The 19,778-nt window shown below is 41.2% G+C and overlaps 1 protein-coding gene across 5 annotated transcripts in view; it reads left to right on the forward strand.

The window, feature by feature from the left end:
* neo1a (neogenin 1a) overlaps nt 1–19,778 on the forward strand; it is a 159,967-nt gene that overhangs the window by 118,073 nt on the left and 22,116 nt on the right. For 4 of the 5 annotated variants that reach the window (XM_062418935.1, XM_062426282.1, XM_062439243.1 and 1 more), the window contains exons 8-13: nt 10,498–10,732; nt 11,644–11,798; nt 14,324–14,472; nt 16,192–16,330; nt 16,471–16,520; nt 19,306–19,450. In XM_062418935.1, the coding sequence (XP_062274919.1) occupies nt 10,498–10,732; nt 11,644–11,798; nt 14,324–14,472; nt 16,192–16,330; nt 16,471–16,520; nt 19,306–19,450 (873 nt within the window). The remainder of the gene's footprint in view (nt 1–10,497; nt 10,733–11,643; nt 11,799–14,323; nt 14,473–16,191; nt 16,331–16,470; nt 16,521–19,305; nt 19,451–19,778) is intronic. The other variant, XM_062432447.1, reaches the window with a different exon arrangement.

Raw genomic sequence — 19,778 nt, forward strand, 5'->3', positions numbered from 1 at the left:
ATATCAACCCATGAAAAAAAACTGGCTATTAACTATTGGCAAGAAATAACCAACCCTTTAAAAACTTACAGATGTGTTGACAAAAAACCATGATAGCCCGCAGAACTTAAACTGAGCACAGAATATCCAAAGAAATATGTTTTGGACAGACCTGGTTGCTTGAAGCAATTCTGTTCTCTTTGTGAACAACAAAAAGCAAGAAAAGCTCCAAACTCCGTCACCTTATTTTTTAAAATATTGTTCCAAGCCTGAAGAGATCCGATTTTTTTTCCCCAAACAAAACTGATATCTGCAGCAGATTTGTAACCCAAACAAGCACTCAAATATTGAAATGGTATGGTTTGAACAAGAGCTGTAATTATTTCCATATGGACCACTGATACACATGAGAGATGTGAACGCAGCAGCCTAGATCCATTGTTGTGGCATTGTGCAGGCATGCAACCAGGAAGGGTTTTATGTACAAATATATCTTGATGTTGAAGCTTTGGTGTTCTCTTCTTCTAATACAAATAAAGAAGGACTTGAATTGATATCAAATTGAAAGTAAAAAGAGAGATGCTTTAAAGTAGGTCCCCTGCTGTCCCAGCTCTGCTGTCAGTGTGGTGTAATGCAGTAGAGGCTCTAGCTGGGGTTGAGGGAAAAAAATGACTTGATCATGAATCTATGTAATATAAAATGTAACTAGATCATGGTTAAATAACAAAAAAACACACTGAGTTTAGCATACAGAGCAGTAAAAAAAATGTTCCTAACACATTTGTAACAGACAAACCACAGTCAGGGGATCTTTCCGGCACCTCATGGCACCGCCCTTATTCCCTGTTCAAATCAAGAATTGAGAATAGACTGCTAAAAGACCCTTCCCTCCAGCTAGACTCTTCCAGTACTGGATAAAAGCTCAGGCCCACTTCAGGGAATACGGTGTGCTCCATCATCTGCTAGCAGGGTCACGGCCAGGCCAACAGGAGCGAATGTGTAACGTTGTGAGCATGTGAATGTGTCAGCACAGTGCAGCGCTGCACACCACAACGTCTGTTGGCACGGACTGCATTCAAAGTGTAACTTCAACAGCAGGCACCCGTGTGAATATGTGACAGTTAAAAACATGCCATGTACTGTTAGGATACGCATGCATGCACACATATGGTCACACTTTTTTTTAAACTTTATGGTGATTACCTCCATGAGGTCACACTGTAATTGGTCTAACTAAAGCATTTCCCTTGAATCTCTCAAGCGTGCAATTGCCATGTCAAGACGTCTCACTATACATGTATAGGTGGTGCAGTACATTTCATGACAATACAGTGCAATCCACTGCAGGGATCCTGCAACAATCCTTACTTTAATAAACCTTCTAATGTTTAATCCCTATCAGAGAGTGGTTGATCCACCTCTATGGTAATTTTTGTAGGTGATAGTTGTTATTTTCAAAATTGCAATTTCCAAAAGTCAGTATTATAATATAATACTAATAATAATATGAAACAGAGATAAGAAGTTCAAAAGGGAAAGGGGAGCCTGCTGTTGGCACTGTGGACAGGTTAATAATGTGCAACTGGGAAATGAAATTGCCTCTAAAAAACTTCCCTGAATCCCCTCTCACTGAAAAATAATCACTAAAATGCCAGTAAACACCAAATGTACCTGTCCTCTAACAGCTGTGTCTTATCCTCACCACATGTAGCCTAACACTGCAGGCCATTATAATAATGAGCACCTTATCTTTATTTTATTTTATTAAGCCTTATTCGCTGTTTGTGGTTTGTGGTCGTTTAAACGAACATGATAATTTTGTTTTCATTTAGAGCACTGTAGTTATAAATGCTTGTGATCATGAAAATGCAATGTTGAAACAAATCAGGGGCATGTGATGGTGAATATTAATAATATGTAAATGTGCAGATATTACATTAAATTCTGCCTCATAGCGAAATATGTTAAAATTCAAATTTGGGCATACAGCCCTAGTGTCTTAACTGAAATAAACACACACAAAATCAGTTTGGCATGCATACAAAGTATGTAAGTGATAGTGAAAAGTGAATGTGTTCCCCACTGGGGGCTGTAGGAAGCTGATCAGAGGGTTGTAGCCTAAATTGATTGTGAAGAGCTGAAATCAGCCTCAACCAAATTGCTGTTTGTATAGGCGCTGATGGCAAAGTAAGTGTTTGTGTTGTGGCTCAGTCTCTCAGGGATGGTGCTCAGTGTGTGTGTGTGTGTGTGTGTGTGTGTGTGTGTGTGTGTGTGTGTGTGTGTGTTTACAAGCTGGGGCTATCACAGCATGGGCTGAACTTTTCTATGGGTTGTATTTACTCAACCATGGTGAAAAGCTTTACTTCATTTATAAATGGTCTGTCGCCTAAGTGCTAACTGCAAAATGTTATGGGTGCCTGTTTTGCTCAGGAAACTGAAAAAAGGATTAAAATAGCCGTCGGTACCTGCGTCAGAATGTTTTTTTTTGAAGGTCAGTCTTGTTATCAACACCCGTTTAGGCCTGATTGCATACGTCTGCATGAGACCTGCTTCTTCCTGACAGTCCTTTTTACACGCCTCACTGACTCGTGCCCTTATTTACGATATAACACTGTCCACCTCCAACACACACTCATCCAGGATGCCAATCTGATGATTTTGGACGTGGTCAGTCCTCTGGGTGCAGTAATTGGAAGTACCACTGGCACAAAAACACCACTTTCCTTTCACACCCTTCCTTTAGCTGTAGGCAGCTGACCCCTGTAAGCAGCGCCACCATAGCTGGAGCTTTTATTTTTCCTGTTAGCGCCCACCCCCCTCTCTTTACTGTGCCTCCCAGTTTCCATAAGCTATAAGTAGAAGAGGGAGTAACATCACAGTGGGGTATAGACACCCCGTTGCCTGCTAGCCTAGTGCGATAGACGCTTCTCGGTGGGTCCAACCCAGGGAGGCTGCTTTATTGGTGAAAGTCTGATTAGCTGGACTGTTAGCGAGTCTCCCATGGGGGATGCAACTGCTCCTACTTCTGCAAACATCCTATTTGACCTTTTCAGCCCTTTCCTGGTTGTTCAGCTCCACTCACTTTATACATGATGAATGTTCCAAGTGCATGTATACACACTGTTACACAGAGCTCTCTCTGAAATCAATTGCTTCATTCTAGGCTTGCCCTGCTCCCCTGGAAAGGTTGAATTGTATTTGTGTACCTCCGAGGTAATAAGATACAAAGGCAGGCAGAGCAAAAAGAAAGTAAGCATGCTTCCAGTCCTGGGCATTGGTGGTGAAATTCTCTGGAGATGTGCAGCATCACTGGCTGTTTTGATCTTCTCGAAAGGCGAGCCCAAGAGGCCTGGCTTTCCTCTCACAGCCAGCCACGTGATGCGTATGATGCAGATTTGTCAAAGTGGGGAGAGAGTTGGAGGGGACGGGTGTTTACATTGTATACCATAGCTGCACATCTTCATTTGCATACAGAGTCTGGGCGAGCAGCTGTTGGCATCATGATCGTGCATGTTTTCGCAAGTGTTTGTGCAGCAATGTGTGTGTTGAAGCAAAGCGTTCAGGGTAACAAAGCAATCACACCCAAATTAACTCACCAGTGGCTCACGGATCAAGGGGGTACATGTGTTTGATGGCGAAGGAACGCTGTATGTACACACAGTGGGTGATTAATTATTAATGTACCCGACCCCATTCAATTACAGTCGTCATTTCCAAATGGGGGCGTTTGTTTTCCCCTACGTGTTGGGATCTGAGGATCCTCTGGATTTTTTCTGTCTCAGTAGAACGTATATGGTATTTTGCACATTCCCAGACAGTAAACCCACCCTACCCCCCCTACCCCCCCGCCGCTCCCCGACACTCAGTGGTTATTTTGAGAAACCCACAGCAGGGATTGTTTTTTAGGAAAACCAAATTATCAGAAAGTATATTTCTGGAGGGACAACACCGAATGCAAACACGGACATACCGTCATCATATCTAAAACAAAACAACAAAAAAATCATATGAATTCCTTTTACTTCTTTATGCAAAGTCTATAGGGAATTTGAGAATGTTGATTTTGGATGTAAAAGGCAAGATAAGTATTAAATTGAACCATTGAGACAGCTGCAGGGAAAGCTTTCTAAGAGGGACAGCTTTCCACTTGCTAAGGAAGGTTTTAGCCTCTTGATAAAGAGTGTTAACACCTCCCCTCCTATTAGCATTTACAGAATCACATGATATTCATAAGTCATATGAATCCATCAGTTGGGTCCTCTCACTTTCCACTTTGTCTCCACCACCACAAGAGCATTTAGTGATTGTGAAGACATAAATACATCTGTGACTAACTCCAAACACTATAAACTGCATTTTGATCTGAGCTTAATGAGTCTTGGAAGCTGTTTTGAATTTTTGTTGGCAGAATTTTGACCTATACATTTTAAGTAGTTTCAAGCAGTTTTTGCCGGCAGTAACATCAAAAGCTTGAAATCTGAGTTTTCAATATTCTGTTCATGACCATACGAGTGCTGACCTCTCTGAGTTTTCCCCTTAATATGCCAGACTTTGATGTGTCCCCTCAGGAAACAGCATCAGCACCATCATCGCCCTAAAGATTGTTTCCCGAAAATATTTCAACCACTCAAGGGTTAATAAGGAGTAAATTCATTAATTTTTGAAATGGACATGTATTTGTTTTTACAGCTCTTAATTAATAAAAGCTTATTTCTCCCCTGGGGAACGTGCCAGGTTTCAAACGTTTCTTGATCGTAGACAACATGCCCCAGAAAGTGATGGGGAGGAGTATGGAGTCAGTGCTGTTTGACATTTTTTAGAAAATCAGTGTGAGACACAAAAGGCTTTTTTTCTCTTTTTGGATTATGTCAGTGAGTTGGAACACCTCGTCAGTTTAAGCCTTTCTGAGGTTTCGAGTCGTGCTTTAATCTTGAACGTCTGATTATCACAGTGAGAGGGAGTGTGTGCAGTCGCTGATATGCTCCACCCTTTAGCAATCTGATACTGCATCACTGTCAGTTTCCCCTCAGCTAGTGATAAGATGCCTGGAGACTGGAGTTCAAGAAAGGTCCCAAGATAAAGCTTATATTCCTAACAAGGGGTGACCCTGTGGTGAAATGAGTAGGCTTTAAGGATTTTCCCTTGTTGTGAGCATTTTCTGCTCTTTTGTTGATTGATATCTCACATTAGTATTTACTTTATTTATTTTTGCCTAATTGTTTTTCATTTTCTGTTATATTGCTTGTAAAGCACTTTGTAAGTGTTGAAAATGGTGTTAAAAATTGAATTTATTGTTGTCGACAAGGTACTAGAGAGAAACTGAACAGAAAATAAAAAAACGTGCTTGGTCAGCCTTTTTTCCCCCATTTCTTTCTTCACCTCTCACTTTGTCTTCACATGAAACATTTGTCTTGCCTTTCTGACTCAGTTTCCTTTGTCGGTGCATTAAGGAGCTGCTCAAATGTCATGAGCTGTCAGGCTTCCTCATCTTTGCAATCTTATCTTGAAAGAGATGCGAGGGGAACAAGAAGGTAGAGGGGGGGGAAAAAACAGCCTTAGCTGTCAGCAGTTGGCTCCCAGCAACCAATAATTTTCCACCACATTTACTTGAGAAGCCGTGAGAGCAATTGAAGTGTTCTGCTGTGTTCCTTACGTTACCTTTACATTTTAATGAAAGGACGTATATTTGCATTTTTGTCTTTGTACAGAGAGAACTTAGGATTTCTATCTGATCACTGACATACACTTCCAACATACAGATGTGCTGTTCACTTCAGAGTCATACATGTGACCATTGTATGTATGAAACATGAAAAAGACATTCTTAATTGACAGCCTGCTTTGTGTCGATGTTTCTGAAGGGTGTGGACCGTGCCTTTGAGTACATTGTTCATTCTTGCTGCGTTCATTCTTCTTTTTCTATGGCAGATTACAGTAGTGACTCAGTAATGGGCCATTAGCATTGTGCTGGATCTGTCTCTTATGCAGCCGTCATTACCGAACCACATTAGACATGGAAACTTGTCCTGAGGAAATCCATTTTGCAAGAACGTGGCATGGCCTGCTGAATTCCCTCTGAAAAGGCTATCTGTAGTTACAGTACTGTGTGTGCTCCTGGCAGATATCTGCATTCAGTAGATTTATGCTGTCTTGGTGGAGAGGTGTGTAGTCTCAGCCAGTGAGTTACTGTAGGCTCTCTTATCTGTGTACTCAGACCAGATGATGAAAAAACTACTTGGCGTTACTTTACAGCCATGCTCACTGGGGAACACAGCAGTGGATTATGGAGTTAGCAGCACTAGAAGATTAAAGTTCAACTTATGAGGCTTTAATCAAAACTTTTAGCGCTACTCCAATTATTTTAATTCCCGGATATGGCTTTTGCTTCCATTAAATATTAAGATGAATGTTTTGCTATGCGTGTCTTTGTCTTGACTGTTTTGTATTGGTTACCCAGGTTTATTATGCAGATCTAGAGTAACCTTCCTCGTTAAGCCTTAATGCCAGCCATTCATTACCTCTGGCACAGAGACTAATGACACTATTAATCAGCTATGAATAGAGCTTGGCAGTGGCAGTGGGAGGCTGACACCTCCTTGCTGTAACAATCCCAGGCCCCCATGTACAAGACAGATTGTCAGAAGGACACCGAAAACTGCCCAGCGTGTCAATTATCTACAGATGACAAGGTGTATTAAGATGGAAAGTTGATCAAACAGTGTCTTGGCCAGTCCCACAATGCTTTGCACCGCCTCTTTGTCAGTTTGTTGATTTCAGGGTGATTTTTATTGGAGAGTGGGATTACAAAGTGCCTTTGATTGAAAAAGATGAGACATCGAACCACTTATCTCCTCCTTGTTCCTTTGTTGTTAGATCTACACTGGGCAAGGGTGCGAATGGACAAATTTACACAGAGAACAAAAAAGCAACAGTCAAAAGGTGCAGCCTGACCTGTATCCAAGTGCCATTTTTACGGACTTCTGCTGACTTTTGTGGAACGCTTTAATATATAGCGGCACTCAAGCTTTATCTGTTTTCTTTTCCTTGCTAAGTGGGGCACTAAAAAGCTTTTTGTACTACAGTAAACTATGTCTGTAACAGCTAAGTCCAACATATGGTTGGGCGCTCCTTTCAATTTCCTTTACATGTCTGAACGCTTGGTTCAATTCCTGTCATGTCTTATTTTCTGTCTCAATCAACAGGCATTGATTCAACTACAGACAAAGCAACACTGACTAACATGAAACATACTGTACAGCATTTTGGACTCACGGGATCCTGTCCTACTTTAACATCTCACTCTATCCACTCTGTTAGCTCATTTAAAGGGAAGGGAGCTGACTTTAAAGGGAACTTTGGGCGTTTGCTGATTACTTGCAAGGTTTTTTGATGTTAGACTCATGGTGAGCTGGAGCACGGCTTGAGATATTCAAGTTTTTTTTTTCTTCTAGCTGCTGCAAATTTCAAGAATTCAAGAATTTAAATACCTCCTAACTGGAAATATGAAATATCCAGTATGCACGCTTAACTTCTAAAGTTTTAAACTCATTATCTACTTTTGAATAATTAAGTTATTTTTTACAAGACTTTTCTAGAAGCAAAATTTAACCAAGCCTAATGTGAAAAGGGCAATAACTGATTTCCTGTAGATTTTATCTTCCTTGCCCTCTATGACAGATGAAGGGCCCACTGTTCTTGGATTGTAGTGATACCTGTCTTCCTAATAAATAATGAAATCATTTAAATGTGTTAACATTAAATTACATTAGTTGCCCATAAGTAAACAAACAGAGGTCTTTTGTCTGTTTCAGAGCTTCACCACTGCTCGCTTTTATTTTCCGCCTTTGCTGATCGTCTAGTCTTTTTACATCAGTGGTTTCTTTTTCATTCCTTCTTTCCCTTTAAAAAAAAAAAAAAGTTAATTGTTTCAGGCTCTCACTACGATTCTGCGTATGAGCCTCCATGCAAGCCTTGCTGGATTAGAAATATTTTGGGTCTGAACGCAGCCTCCCGGACAGCCCTTTATCCCAGGCTGTGTGCTGCCGCCACCACAAACTCTACCAGTCAAATGTTTTTAGTTATGGATGCAACAGTTGGAGCCGTGGTTGTGGTTTGGCTCTACTAATGCAGTTAAATTACTTTGAATATTGCAAATATCTCTGTTCCTTCTTCTCATGTATGCCTTGTTCCTCCTGTCTGTAAAATGATCCCAGTTATAAACAGATTTCACTGTTTTAGTCTGGTTTAGATTTTTACGTATTTATTACTACTACTAATTTACAACAGTATTCATCTTACATTGCCTCATATTGTCCATTATATTCCTTGCACCGCGTTGCCTTGTGTGTTTTATGTTGTTTGGTGTGTGTTTTTCCTGTATTCATAATTTAGTAATGCAGGAGGTCTGTCTTCACTGTCAAACAAATGCTAAGCTTTTGTTTATCCTGTTAGTCTGGTTATGAGTTATTTTATGGTAGCTCCATCACAACATGTGTTTGTGTGTGTGTGTGTGTGTGTGTTTCTGGGTGGCTTTATAAATGAGAATAATGCTTTAGCATCTGGTAATTAGGGACATTATTAGGACAATTATAATGCTCTCCATTGTTTTTTGGCTCTACTCCAGCATTAAAATGAAACAATAGAACAAACAATAAAAAAGGAGCAATAAAATGAACAATGAATATGAGCTTTAAGGTTATTTGAGGTTGTTCACATCTGTGCTGCATGAACAATGTAGGAGTTGTAGCCTTTTTAATAAAAACCTAATAACCTTTTGGACAGTGATCCTAAACATGCAGATGAGGCTACAGAGGAATGGACTTCACTACCTGAATCCACCTGAAAAGGCGTTTTAAGAACAGAATGAAGTCATTTCTCTGACAAAAACTAGACATGAAAATGCAATACAAGCCTGACAGAGCACCGTCAGAGATACCAAGTGTCTGCTGATGTCTCTGTTGTAGCTTTTGACAGATACAGACAGAGACTTCTGCAAAAAAAAAATATATATATATATTATAGATGGTGACTTGAGTGAGTTTTAGTTTCAGGTTTGTGTCAGTTTATCAGAATTGGTTACCTACATCACACAGTATGGGCCTAAAGACCTTAAGTTAAATTAAAGTCGGCACATTAATGTCAAACCATTGTGCCATTTCAAATTTAAGGTGCTGGAGAGCCAACAGAACAAAAATATACCACTATCCAAAGTGCGCCGAGTATACTCTGTGTACAGAAAAACATACGTATATATACAAACACTGCAGCAATAATGTGAAGCAGAAGCTAAATCTGTTTCTGAGGCTCGTGCAGATGCACAAGGTCAGTTCTTTATAAACAGGTTTATTCACTGCGTGGGTGAGCGAAAGAATGAGATTCATATAAGTGCAAAAGTCACTAGACTCTGGGCATATAAAATGTAAACAAATATTGAAATCCAAATTAGCGGTTAGTTCGTCACGTCTTTACAGACAAACTCGCCAGAGGCCACTTTTGCATTTCAACACGATTTCTCCAGTAATGATACACCGTTTGCACACTTAACTTGCTGCTTTGCTGTATTTCAGCTTTGCCCTCCAGTCTATTTCCCTGACCTGCAAACAAATGGAAATGTCATACAATCTGACATTCTTTCCATACGGTTTTGTTTCGCCCTCTTGCCAGGCAAATGGAAAGCAGAACTCACTGAGTCTGACCGCAGATTGTTATTCCCAAAAAAAAAAAAAAAACAACCACCAAATGAAATCACAAACATTTCTGTGGCTAGGATGTGGAATGTGATGGAAAAAGTGTTTAAAAAAACACCATCTGGTGCTTTAGTCAGGAAAGGATCTAGGCTTTAGAATCAACTTTTTTGAGGGGTGGGGAGTTAGGGGGTTAGGGTTAGTCCTCAGATGTTTGACTTTGTGTGATATGCATCTGTTTAATTCCCAGAACACAGATGGTTTTCTTGTGTACATTCAAGAGGCTACAAGTTGGCTTTGTCAAAACAAGGTCTACTTCCATTTTCCATGGAAAGTTGGCCAGTATTTGACAGAAAAATGTCACAAATTTTTTTTTAAAAACAATCATTTTTAATCACAAATGATTGGTGGGAAGGCCGCCTCTGAAAATGAAATGTATGACGCACTGTGTTCTGCTGCCCTCACATTAGAAAGCTGTGTGTAGATTTGCATGTGTAGTCTCCCCTTGTATCGTGCTTTTATTTGTCAGCTGTAGTAGAAGTGTTTTATTTCTGTGTTTCCTTGTCACACCAAAAGTCTTTTTTTGTTACGTTGTTGTTATTTTGTTTTTTCTTCTGTTTTTGTTTCCTTCCTTTCTTTCGTTTCACTGTCATTTCCATTTCAACTCCTTTCCTCTCCCCAAACTGTTCCTTTTTGGACGCCTCTTTGCAATTTTTCTCCCCCCCCCCCACTACCACGCTGTCACTGTCTCCTGCCCTTCCCTGTCGCCCTACAACCATCCCGTCCTCCCTCCCTTCCTCCCTCCTCCCTCCTTCTTCTCCCTCCCGACCCGAAGATGTAGCCCTGCCCTCTTTCCCTCCCCCCTCACTGACTCCTAACACTACTGACCATGTAACGCCAGGCTCCGGAGGTGTAGCCAGTCCAGCAGGGCCCACTCCTTCCGCCCCCCGAGATGTCGTGGCATCGCTGGTTTCCACCCGCTTCATCAAGCTTACCTGGCGGCCACCGGCTGAACCACACGGAGACGAGCTAACCTACTCTGTTTTCTACAGCCAGGACGGCACTAGCAGGTAGTACATACACTGGGGGTACTAATAAAAAATACATATCTGAGCAGAAGTCTCACACCACTCTGAAAATATGTAATAAAAGCTGTTAGAGCTCTTATCATAGCTGTAAGAGTGTATTCATTAAAAACTAACCTTTTTCCCCTCCAAAGAACATTGAAATAAACACACAAAAACAACAGTTCAAACACTGTAATTTCGTTTTTTATTCAAGCTTCTTGTGTCAAGGATTTACAGCATATTATGTTGAAGAAGTAGAGAGCATTTTTCACAGTTCCTATGTAGAGTTTTGGCAGTCTTTTGTGTTTTCCCCTGTTGAATAGCTTAAAGCAATTTTCAGAAGTGGCCTAACACACAAGTATTTCACTCTGTGTTAGAGCCAGGGCTGCAAATTCATACATTATTCTATGTGTACTCATGCAAAACATTTGCTGGTATCAGCTTTGCAAATTTGAAGTTTTGAGGCTTTTCTCTGTTTTATATCATTGTTGATTAAAATGAGTTTTGGTCTAATGGGTAATAATGGAAATAAAGCAGCTAGGATAATGCAGCATATATGCACACTTACCAAGAGCTTGCAACTACTGTACAGTATGCAAGTGTAATATATTTCTATATTGCAAGATGAATATTATTGTAGCTGTGAATCCATCATTTCATGGAGTGTCCATCAATTTCTTTCAATCACGTTCTCACAAACAATTTTGTGATTGTTTGTTTGTTTGTGTGTGTGTGTGTGTGTGTGTGTGTGTGTGTGTGTGTGTGTGTGTGTGTGTGTGTGTGTGTGTGTGTGTGTGTGTGTGTGTGTGTGTGTGTGTGTGTGTGTGTGTGTGTGTGTGTGTGTGTGTGTGTGTGTGTGTGTGTGTGTGTGTGTGTGTGTGTGTGTGTGTGTGTGTGTGTTGTGTCCACATCAGGGAGCGAGTCGTGAATACCAGCCGTCCAGGGGAGATGCAGGTCACCATCCAGAACCTCATGCCAGACACCAAATATCGTTTCAGGGTTGTGGCCCACAACAGCAATGGCCAGGGAGAGAGCTCTGCAGCTCTCAAAGTGGCCACCCAAGCTGAAGGTGAGAGACACACACACACACACACACACACACACACACACACATGTTAGTTGGAAACATGCTCACGTTGGCACACAGAGGCAAACAGGATGCACTCTAAAGGAGCACACAAATGTGCAAATAAGAACTCGCACAAACAAATATTCACTCACATACAGCATACGCTCACTTCAAACAGACAGATCCCCACCCCACACCCCCCGCCAAACACACACACACAAAGAGGAGGCAGTTTAGTGCTGTGCATTAAATGAGACCACCCAACAGCAGGCCAGAGAAAAGCAGCATTTTCGTCTTATGAGCCACTTCTTGTTTACTCCCCAACATTTATAAAGCTGTGTGTGTGTGTGTGTGTGTGTGTGTGTGTGTGTGTGTGTGTGTGTGTGTGTGTGTGTGTGTGTGTGTGTGTGTGTGTGTGTGTGTGTGTGTGTGTGTGTGTGTGTGTGTGTGTGTGTGTGTGTGTGTGTGTGTGTGTGTCATTTGCTTTAAACCTATTTACCTGAGTAAGGAATGTCTGAAATTAGTATTCCAGGTTGCATAAAGACACTCATTAGGATGTTTTGACTGGAGGATACAAGACTAATTCAGGAAAGAGGAGGACCATGTGGTTCCCTTCTTCTTCTTTTTTCTTTGTGTTCAGGCGCCAAATAAGCCCCCCCCCCCCCCAAAGCTGCTGCCCTAAATCACTCAGTTTTACCCATATTTGAAAGTGCTATGAAGGGGATTTCCCAGCACACTGTAAGGGTGGACGTCCCTCACCTCCTGGCTCTGTTACAGCTCAGTCACTGTCACTTTCTAGGTCAGCTGCTGTTTCCGTACCTGTGTCCTTGGTTGGTGTGGGGACGGATACACAAACACACACATGCACAGTTAACTTAAGTCACTTTTGGGGTATTTACATAGAGCTGGATTCATTTCCAAGAGACTTACCCTAAGCCTAACCACTGACCTAAAAATCAGCGTTTTACCAATTGAGGACACGGTTTTGTCCCAAATTGTGCAGGCTGTCCCCAATCAACTGCTCTTAAATCTGGTGTGTGTCCCTAAACGTGACTTCAGTCATACCACACACACACACACACAGACACACACACACACTAGACGTTAATGCCTGCCAGCAGGAGCCTAGCCACCCATGGGGATAGCAGTGAAGGTGGGCTGTACCTGTACAGTATGTCTCTGTCGTGTGTGGGCACTTTCAGTGTAAGAACACGCTATGAATTGGAGCTTAAACTGTTGACCTGCATCTGAGCGCCAGGCTTGTGCATACAGCACTGCCCTGTATCACTTCTCCTCAGAGACTGGCTTAACACACCTACACATACACACACAAACCCACACCTTTAACATCTGTGCACGCTGACAAATGGGAGCCTCTCCTTTCTGTCGGGAACACCTGCAGCTAAAGCTTACAAGATATATACAGTGCAGACATGTATCTATGTGTGGCCGCCAGCACTTTAACCTCACAGTGATTGTTTCATTTTAAATCCACATCCACCACAGCACAGAAACAAGAAGAAATGTGTGTGTCCATATATTTACTGACATAGAGTAATCACAAATTATAAGTATGAGTATTATGTTATTTTCCAGCATATTGGATCTGAAATGAAATATTTACTGTGGGGGTAATGTGCTGGCTGCCAGCTTCAATTTGGGCATGTTTATGAATATTTGGGTCAGATGAACAGTTTATTTTTTTAAGTTAGCATAGGCTTATATATACAGTACATTTATAGACATTTATGTTCTCATGTTGTAAGTTTTTAGGCTTTCCTTTCTACGTTAATTTTTAAAAGGAATAATTTGCACTACAAAATGTAGTGAATAATGAATAACTTGGACTACAAACATTAACATTGTTCCAAGTTTGCAGGTAGACGTCTATTTTGTGTGCAAGCATTTAATGTAAGAAATAATACCGCAATTCTAAACCTTCAACATTTTACTGCTTCCTTTCTACAGTATTTCTGAAGAAATGGAAGAAAATAAGCTGCTTGATAACCATAGTATCAGGCTTTTACAAAGACAAATTATAATACACTCTCTCTATTGAATCCTGCCCTCTATCTTCACTAACCAGACGCAGTGAAATACATAAAAAATGAAACTGTCTTCCTCACTGAATGTAAGATAGAGATGAGCGTTGGTGGGCTGCAGAATACACATTGATGTTTTTGTAGGAGTGCACCTTCAGTTTGCTTGTCATGGGAATATCAACATGGCGGGCAGCCCAGTGCAGAGGGGACAGTGTGGTCTCCACAAAGCTGCAGCGACTGAGCCAGCTTGTGGATTGAGCTCTTGTTAGCACAGGGAAAGATGGCTTTGGAGGAGCCAAGAATTTGTTTATTTATTTGGCAGAAATCAGTTGACCTTGCTCAACCGAATTCCCCCCCCCCCCCAGTTGAAACAAAATACATAAAGTGAAGAGGATTCAAAATAAGAGAACTAAGCTCTCAGGTTTGATGTGGTTGTTGTTTTGTTTTTTAACTTCCTGCTCTCCTTATTCATCTGTTTATTAGTCCAAGTGCCGGGCCCTGCCCCCAACCTGCTGGCGGTGTCGAACACGCCGACCTCCGTCTCCCTGAGCTGGGACACACCCGTCACAGGCAATGGAGAGATCCTCACCTACAAGGTGTACTACACAGACCAAAGCATCGGCACCGAACAGGTACGACGTCCAGGAACACATGCGGTCTTCATCTCCAGGCTGGAAAGCTGTGATGAAAAAGTTCATCACAGCTTGAATGGTTTTTGTGTTTCTGCTTGTGATAGCAGAAAAATGATCAGCTATCTAAAACACGCTCTGTTTTGTGTTAGAGCCTCCGGTACTGAGGAAGCTTTGGGGGACTTCTTTTCAAAATGACCCTTATCACAAAACACTTTGTTTTTAATGTTTATCTGAATGTGTGGTGTTCTTTTCTGCACATTGAAAACTATAAAAACACAAGCAAAGGTAAAACATATAAATATAAAGACATTAAAATGAATAAAAATGTAATGAATATGAATTACAAGGTTTCTGCATGTATTTCCAAGACAAGATAAAAAAGAGTTACTCAGTCATCCATGAAATATGTGAGATGCTTCCTGTTTTGTTTTTCCCTCATTTTATTAATGTCACATACAATTACTAACTTGCAGAAGTACTACTGTATATGTAGCTGACGCTTGATTTTCAAGGGTTCATTATAGATAAAAAGAATAAGCCAGCATAGCCTCATATAAATTGTGACGAGGTAAGCAGTTCTTAATCATTACCAAATGACTCAGTACTGCTTTTTTGGCCACAGTCTTGATGAATCTCACACAAAAACATGATTACACATACTGTGCAAAAAGATCTGATTCACACAGTATTTTTCCTGGAGGTCTAACTCTGTCACAGAGGTGGAATGTAGCTGGTTAGATACTGAGTCAGCCCCAGCAGTCGCAGTGTGCAAGCCAGTGAGGCATTAAAAAGCCTTTAATATGATAATGGATGAAACGTCAGCCAGCGCACTGAGTAATGATGCCTCAGCACCCTGGAGAAGATAGCCAGAGATGAGGTGAAAAAGGCGAGAGATGAAGAGAGGGATGGAAAGAAGGATGGAAGGGGTGAAGGAAACGGGACAGAGCAGAGATGAAGTTGGAGAGACTCACTTCTTAAAGGACATGAAATATTAAAGGAGATAAGGGAGGAGAGGCACAACATATGATGCATGTTTAAGTGTGACACGGTCGCAGGCGATCATCTGACCCGAGTTCAAAGGCTGCGACGGGGCCGCTCTCGAGGCAAGATTAGATTTCTCACAAAGTCTTCGCTTTTTATTCGAAATGTCACAAGCAGAGCGCTGAATGCAAATTGGCTTGAAGTAATTGAGCATATGCCAGCATGCCCAATTTGTAAAGCAAAAAGTCGTAATCACAGAAGGCGTAATATGTGTCTCAGTGGAAGATGACATTTATACACAGAATTACAAACTGGAAATGTTAGCATGATGAAGTGATGAAAGCAGGCATCACATTTTGCAGCTTTGCCATGTCTGAGAAATTGCTTTGGTTGTAAAATTCATTTGAACGTTTGAAAATTAACAGCGTGTTTGTGTCAGTGTCGAACTTTCACGCGAAAATTTACATCCTAAAACAGCTGTATTAGTAAAATAATCAAACATGCTGTCAGTAGAAAAACACTGAAATAAATCTATTACAGCACTTTTTATGAAATAAATGAATTAAGAATTTACTTTTTTTATGCAAGTTATACATTATTTGCTCTGTTTTCATGTTTATCTGACATTTTCACATAAATAAGCAGGCTGATATGGTCACACTGCAGATTTTTAAAAAAACAACCCAAAAACTGACTTGTGAAACTGAATAAATTCATTTTTCTCTCTCTCTCTCTCAGGACGTTGACAACGACGGTCTGTCCTACACCATGACTGGACTGAAGAAGAACACTGAGTACAGTTTTCGTGTGGTGGCCAACAACAAGCACGGTCCAGGTGTCTCCACTGAAGACATCGTAGTTCGCACCCTGTCTGACGGTCCGTTGATAGATTGGCTATGAAGCTGCCACAAAATCTACTTTACTTATCTTGTGACAGTAGACTACAGTGTATGTGTCACTTTGCAGTAGATTATATTTCAGTGCTTTTGATTTACACAGTTTTCTTCTGCCTCACAGTGCCAAGTGGCCCTCCACAAAATTTCACGCTTGAGGTCCAGAACTCAAAGGTAAGACTTAACATGAGTTAACTGCACAGAGGATCTCTTCTATAAGTGGTCAGTTTAAAGGATGTTCCTGTTGTCTTGTTCTCAACTTAAAAGCTTCCACATGTTAGTTACACACACTTTCTCAGTTGCAAGGTACACGGTTTCCCTGTTTTGTTTATAGTGTGTAGTTTCTTCACCACAAATACTCACTCACACACTCACAAGCACACACACACACACACACACACACAAACACTTGAACAGATACATAGCCCGGAGCCCTGTTGTTTCTCTGTGTGATTAGCTGTGTCAGAGGCCTGTAGCCCCAGCTGGTTAAGAGGGTGTGTGAACCCTCATCGATCCTTTCATCGGCAGGAGACTCGCCTGTCAGAAGGTTTTATCCTCTATATCACTCTCCATCAGTACAGTATCTGCCACAGAAAACCTGCAGCTCAGAACTAAATGGGTACAAGCCTGGGAGTTTGTGGACAGGCATACTACCCCCCCCCCCCCCCAAAAAAAAAAGAGTCATAGCGTCCCAGTAAGAATTAATTTGGTGATTTATAGGTCAGAACACATCTAGATATTTAGTTGAATACCTGAGTAAATGTAAGCTTATTTATTATTGTTGTTTCAACAGCATTTAAATGACATTTGCATTGAAAACTCTTTAAAATCTAAAAGAAAATGTCCCTATTCAGCCAAATAAGCTTTGTTTCAACATAAATGTCTAGATTTCTTCTTACCTCTGTAACTCGCCAAATCGATGGTTGCTTGGAAAGTTTCTACACTGTGGTCCAGTGTCACTGCTAAGACTTTGTTGGTTAGCATGTGTTTTAGGTCACAAGAATAAATAGAAATAAATCACAATTGATTTAAGTGTTTCTTTTTATCTAAATTGAATTGCACTGCGCATCAGAGATAGATAGATCAAATTTCTCACACCCCAGGCGACAACTCCTGGTGTCTCAGTCTCTTTTTAAGTTTCAGTGTTAAATCAGATTTATTAGAGTTAACTGTACTGTAGTTCTTGCGTGACGCTCTTGATTAGATAAAGCTGCTGAGGTGGCTGCAGGCATCACAACAGGCTCCTGATTAAAACAGGAAAATGGCCTAGTCTGCCTATCTTTTTAGCCATTTGATCTTCAAACACAAAGCTGTAGGCCTATTTATTGTATATTTCCGTCCGAGTGATGGATTTAATTTTACAAAAGATGTTTCGCACTCGTGACATGTGAGACGGAAAGTGCAAACACAGAGCCGCAATGAGAGGAAGATATGGAAACACCTCGGGGTACGTGCATTGAATACAAAAACAACAGCCGGCATTTTTAGCGGCCTTGCTGGTCGATACAGAGCCTGAGTGAGAAAGAACTGTCAAAGCGGACTGGAGAAAAAAAAAAGCTATTAGACAATCCTATCACACACTTCCAGCTTTAATGAGAACTGGCCACCCATGCTGAGGGATACTCAGCGGAGATTTGTGAAGAGAAAACACTTTAATGCTAATGTTAAGAGTAAAAAAAAGACGAGTCGCTCTGTGTCTTTCTGCTGCAAGTCACTTACAGCAGAATTGTCTCTGAATGGATAGCGCACATGCAGCTGTCCCTCCCCAATTAGAACTAGATAAGCTAATTTCAAGCTGTGAAACAAACATCTGGCATCCTTTATTTCTCAGCACTATTGAAATTAGTCATCATTATTTTTTCCTTTGTTGTCATTGTGTTTAATTTTGAATGCAAACAGTCATTAAGGCAATAATTCTGCTACTAGTGTATAGATATAAAAGCATTTATGCAAATAGCTGTTACTGCTGATACACCCAGCCAATTGGAACTGGGGGTAAAAAATGAATTAACATGTATTTTATATTCGCTCCTCTTTGGGTCTTTTCAAGCAAAACCGTGCATATTTTACCTGTAAGGCAACCTTAAAATCACATTTTTGTGATCTTATTTTTCACCTTTTTTTTTTTTGGAATCTGCCGCCTCACCTTCCCCTGTGATTTTTTTTCTCTCCAAAAGTCAATTAAACAGGTTTTCATGATTAGAGAGAAGAAGGGGGAAATTAAACACGCATTGCGAGTTGGGACCGATAGTGTAATAAGAAAAATGGAAATAATTGAACACACTTAACACAAATTTAATTTGTGCAATTCCCTCGACTCGGCTGGGGAGGAGCTCGTGTGTGCCCTGTTCATGTACTCAGGCTTTTGTGCATCAGTGTGACAGTGGGGAAGCGTTAATTAACTCTTCTCCCACGCTGGGTTACCCCCCACCTATCTCTTTAAACACACACATGCATACGAAAAATTCAAATGCATGAATCCCTGAACGGTGCAGCGTGGACCCAGCAGCAAAAGTTCTCTGCATTCATCGCTCCGCCTCAGTGTCTCTGCAGGGTTAAACTGACCACACACACACTCACGTCTACTGTACACAGGAACACTTAACTCATCGGGACAGCTTCAATCTATTATTCATGTGTTTGTTTTATGCCTAATAAGTCGACCTGCCGTGCGTCACCCAAGCTCAGAGGGGTGTTTGTTTTTGCTGGCCGCTCCCAATTTGCACCGCTGTCAGGAGCAGTGAAGACGGTGTTCGTGGCAAACAGAACAGCAACCTGCAGAGTTACGTTAACAGAACAATCTCTGCCAAGGTGTGTGGGAAGGTGTGATAGTACCTGCTAAACCAAGAGGTCACCTTTGCAGCTGAAGCCCCAAAAGCAGATGGTTCCATATGTGTTCAATGTGACTTGTTTTTTTCTTTTTCGTTTGTTTCAATATGCCGTGTCTTTACCTCCACAGAGCATCATGCTCAGGTGGCAGCCCCCACTACAAAATGCCCAGAATGGAGAGATCACAGGCTACAAGATCCGCTACCGCAAAGGATCACGAAGGAGTGAGGCAGCTGAGCTCACCGGAGGCACCCAGCTTTATAAGCTCATTGATGGTAATGGACACTGACTTATCAGCCTGTTTTAGAATAAAACTCTACCTGTTGTATCATGAGTGTTATATTCTTACTTCATTCCACATTGTGACAAAGTGTATTCAAGGTTTATGGTAAACCTGTTTTGCTGTCTTCCATTTCAGTTTCTCAGAAAGTCTTTCCAAAGATCTTCTGCAAGTGGGTGTAAATGTGCTGCATTTATTACTGTACGTGTAGGTGGAGAGCACCCATAGACCCTGTTCAGATCTAGTATTTTACATTCAGTTTGTGTCTAGATCCAGCAGAGATAGACCACAGTTCACACCCGGTGATAAAATGTCTGTTATAT

This window comes from Scomber scombrus, chromosome 1, assembly GCF_963691925.1.
Source record: "Scomber scombrus chromosome 1, fScoSco1.1, whole genome shotgun sequence".
Taxonomy (NCBI): Eukaryota; Metazoa; Chordata; class Actinopteri; order Scombriformes; family Scombridae; genus Scomber; species Scomber scombrus.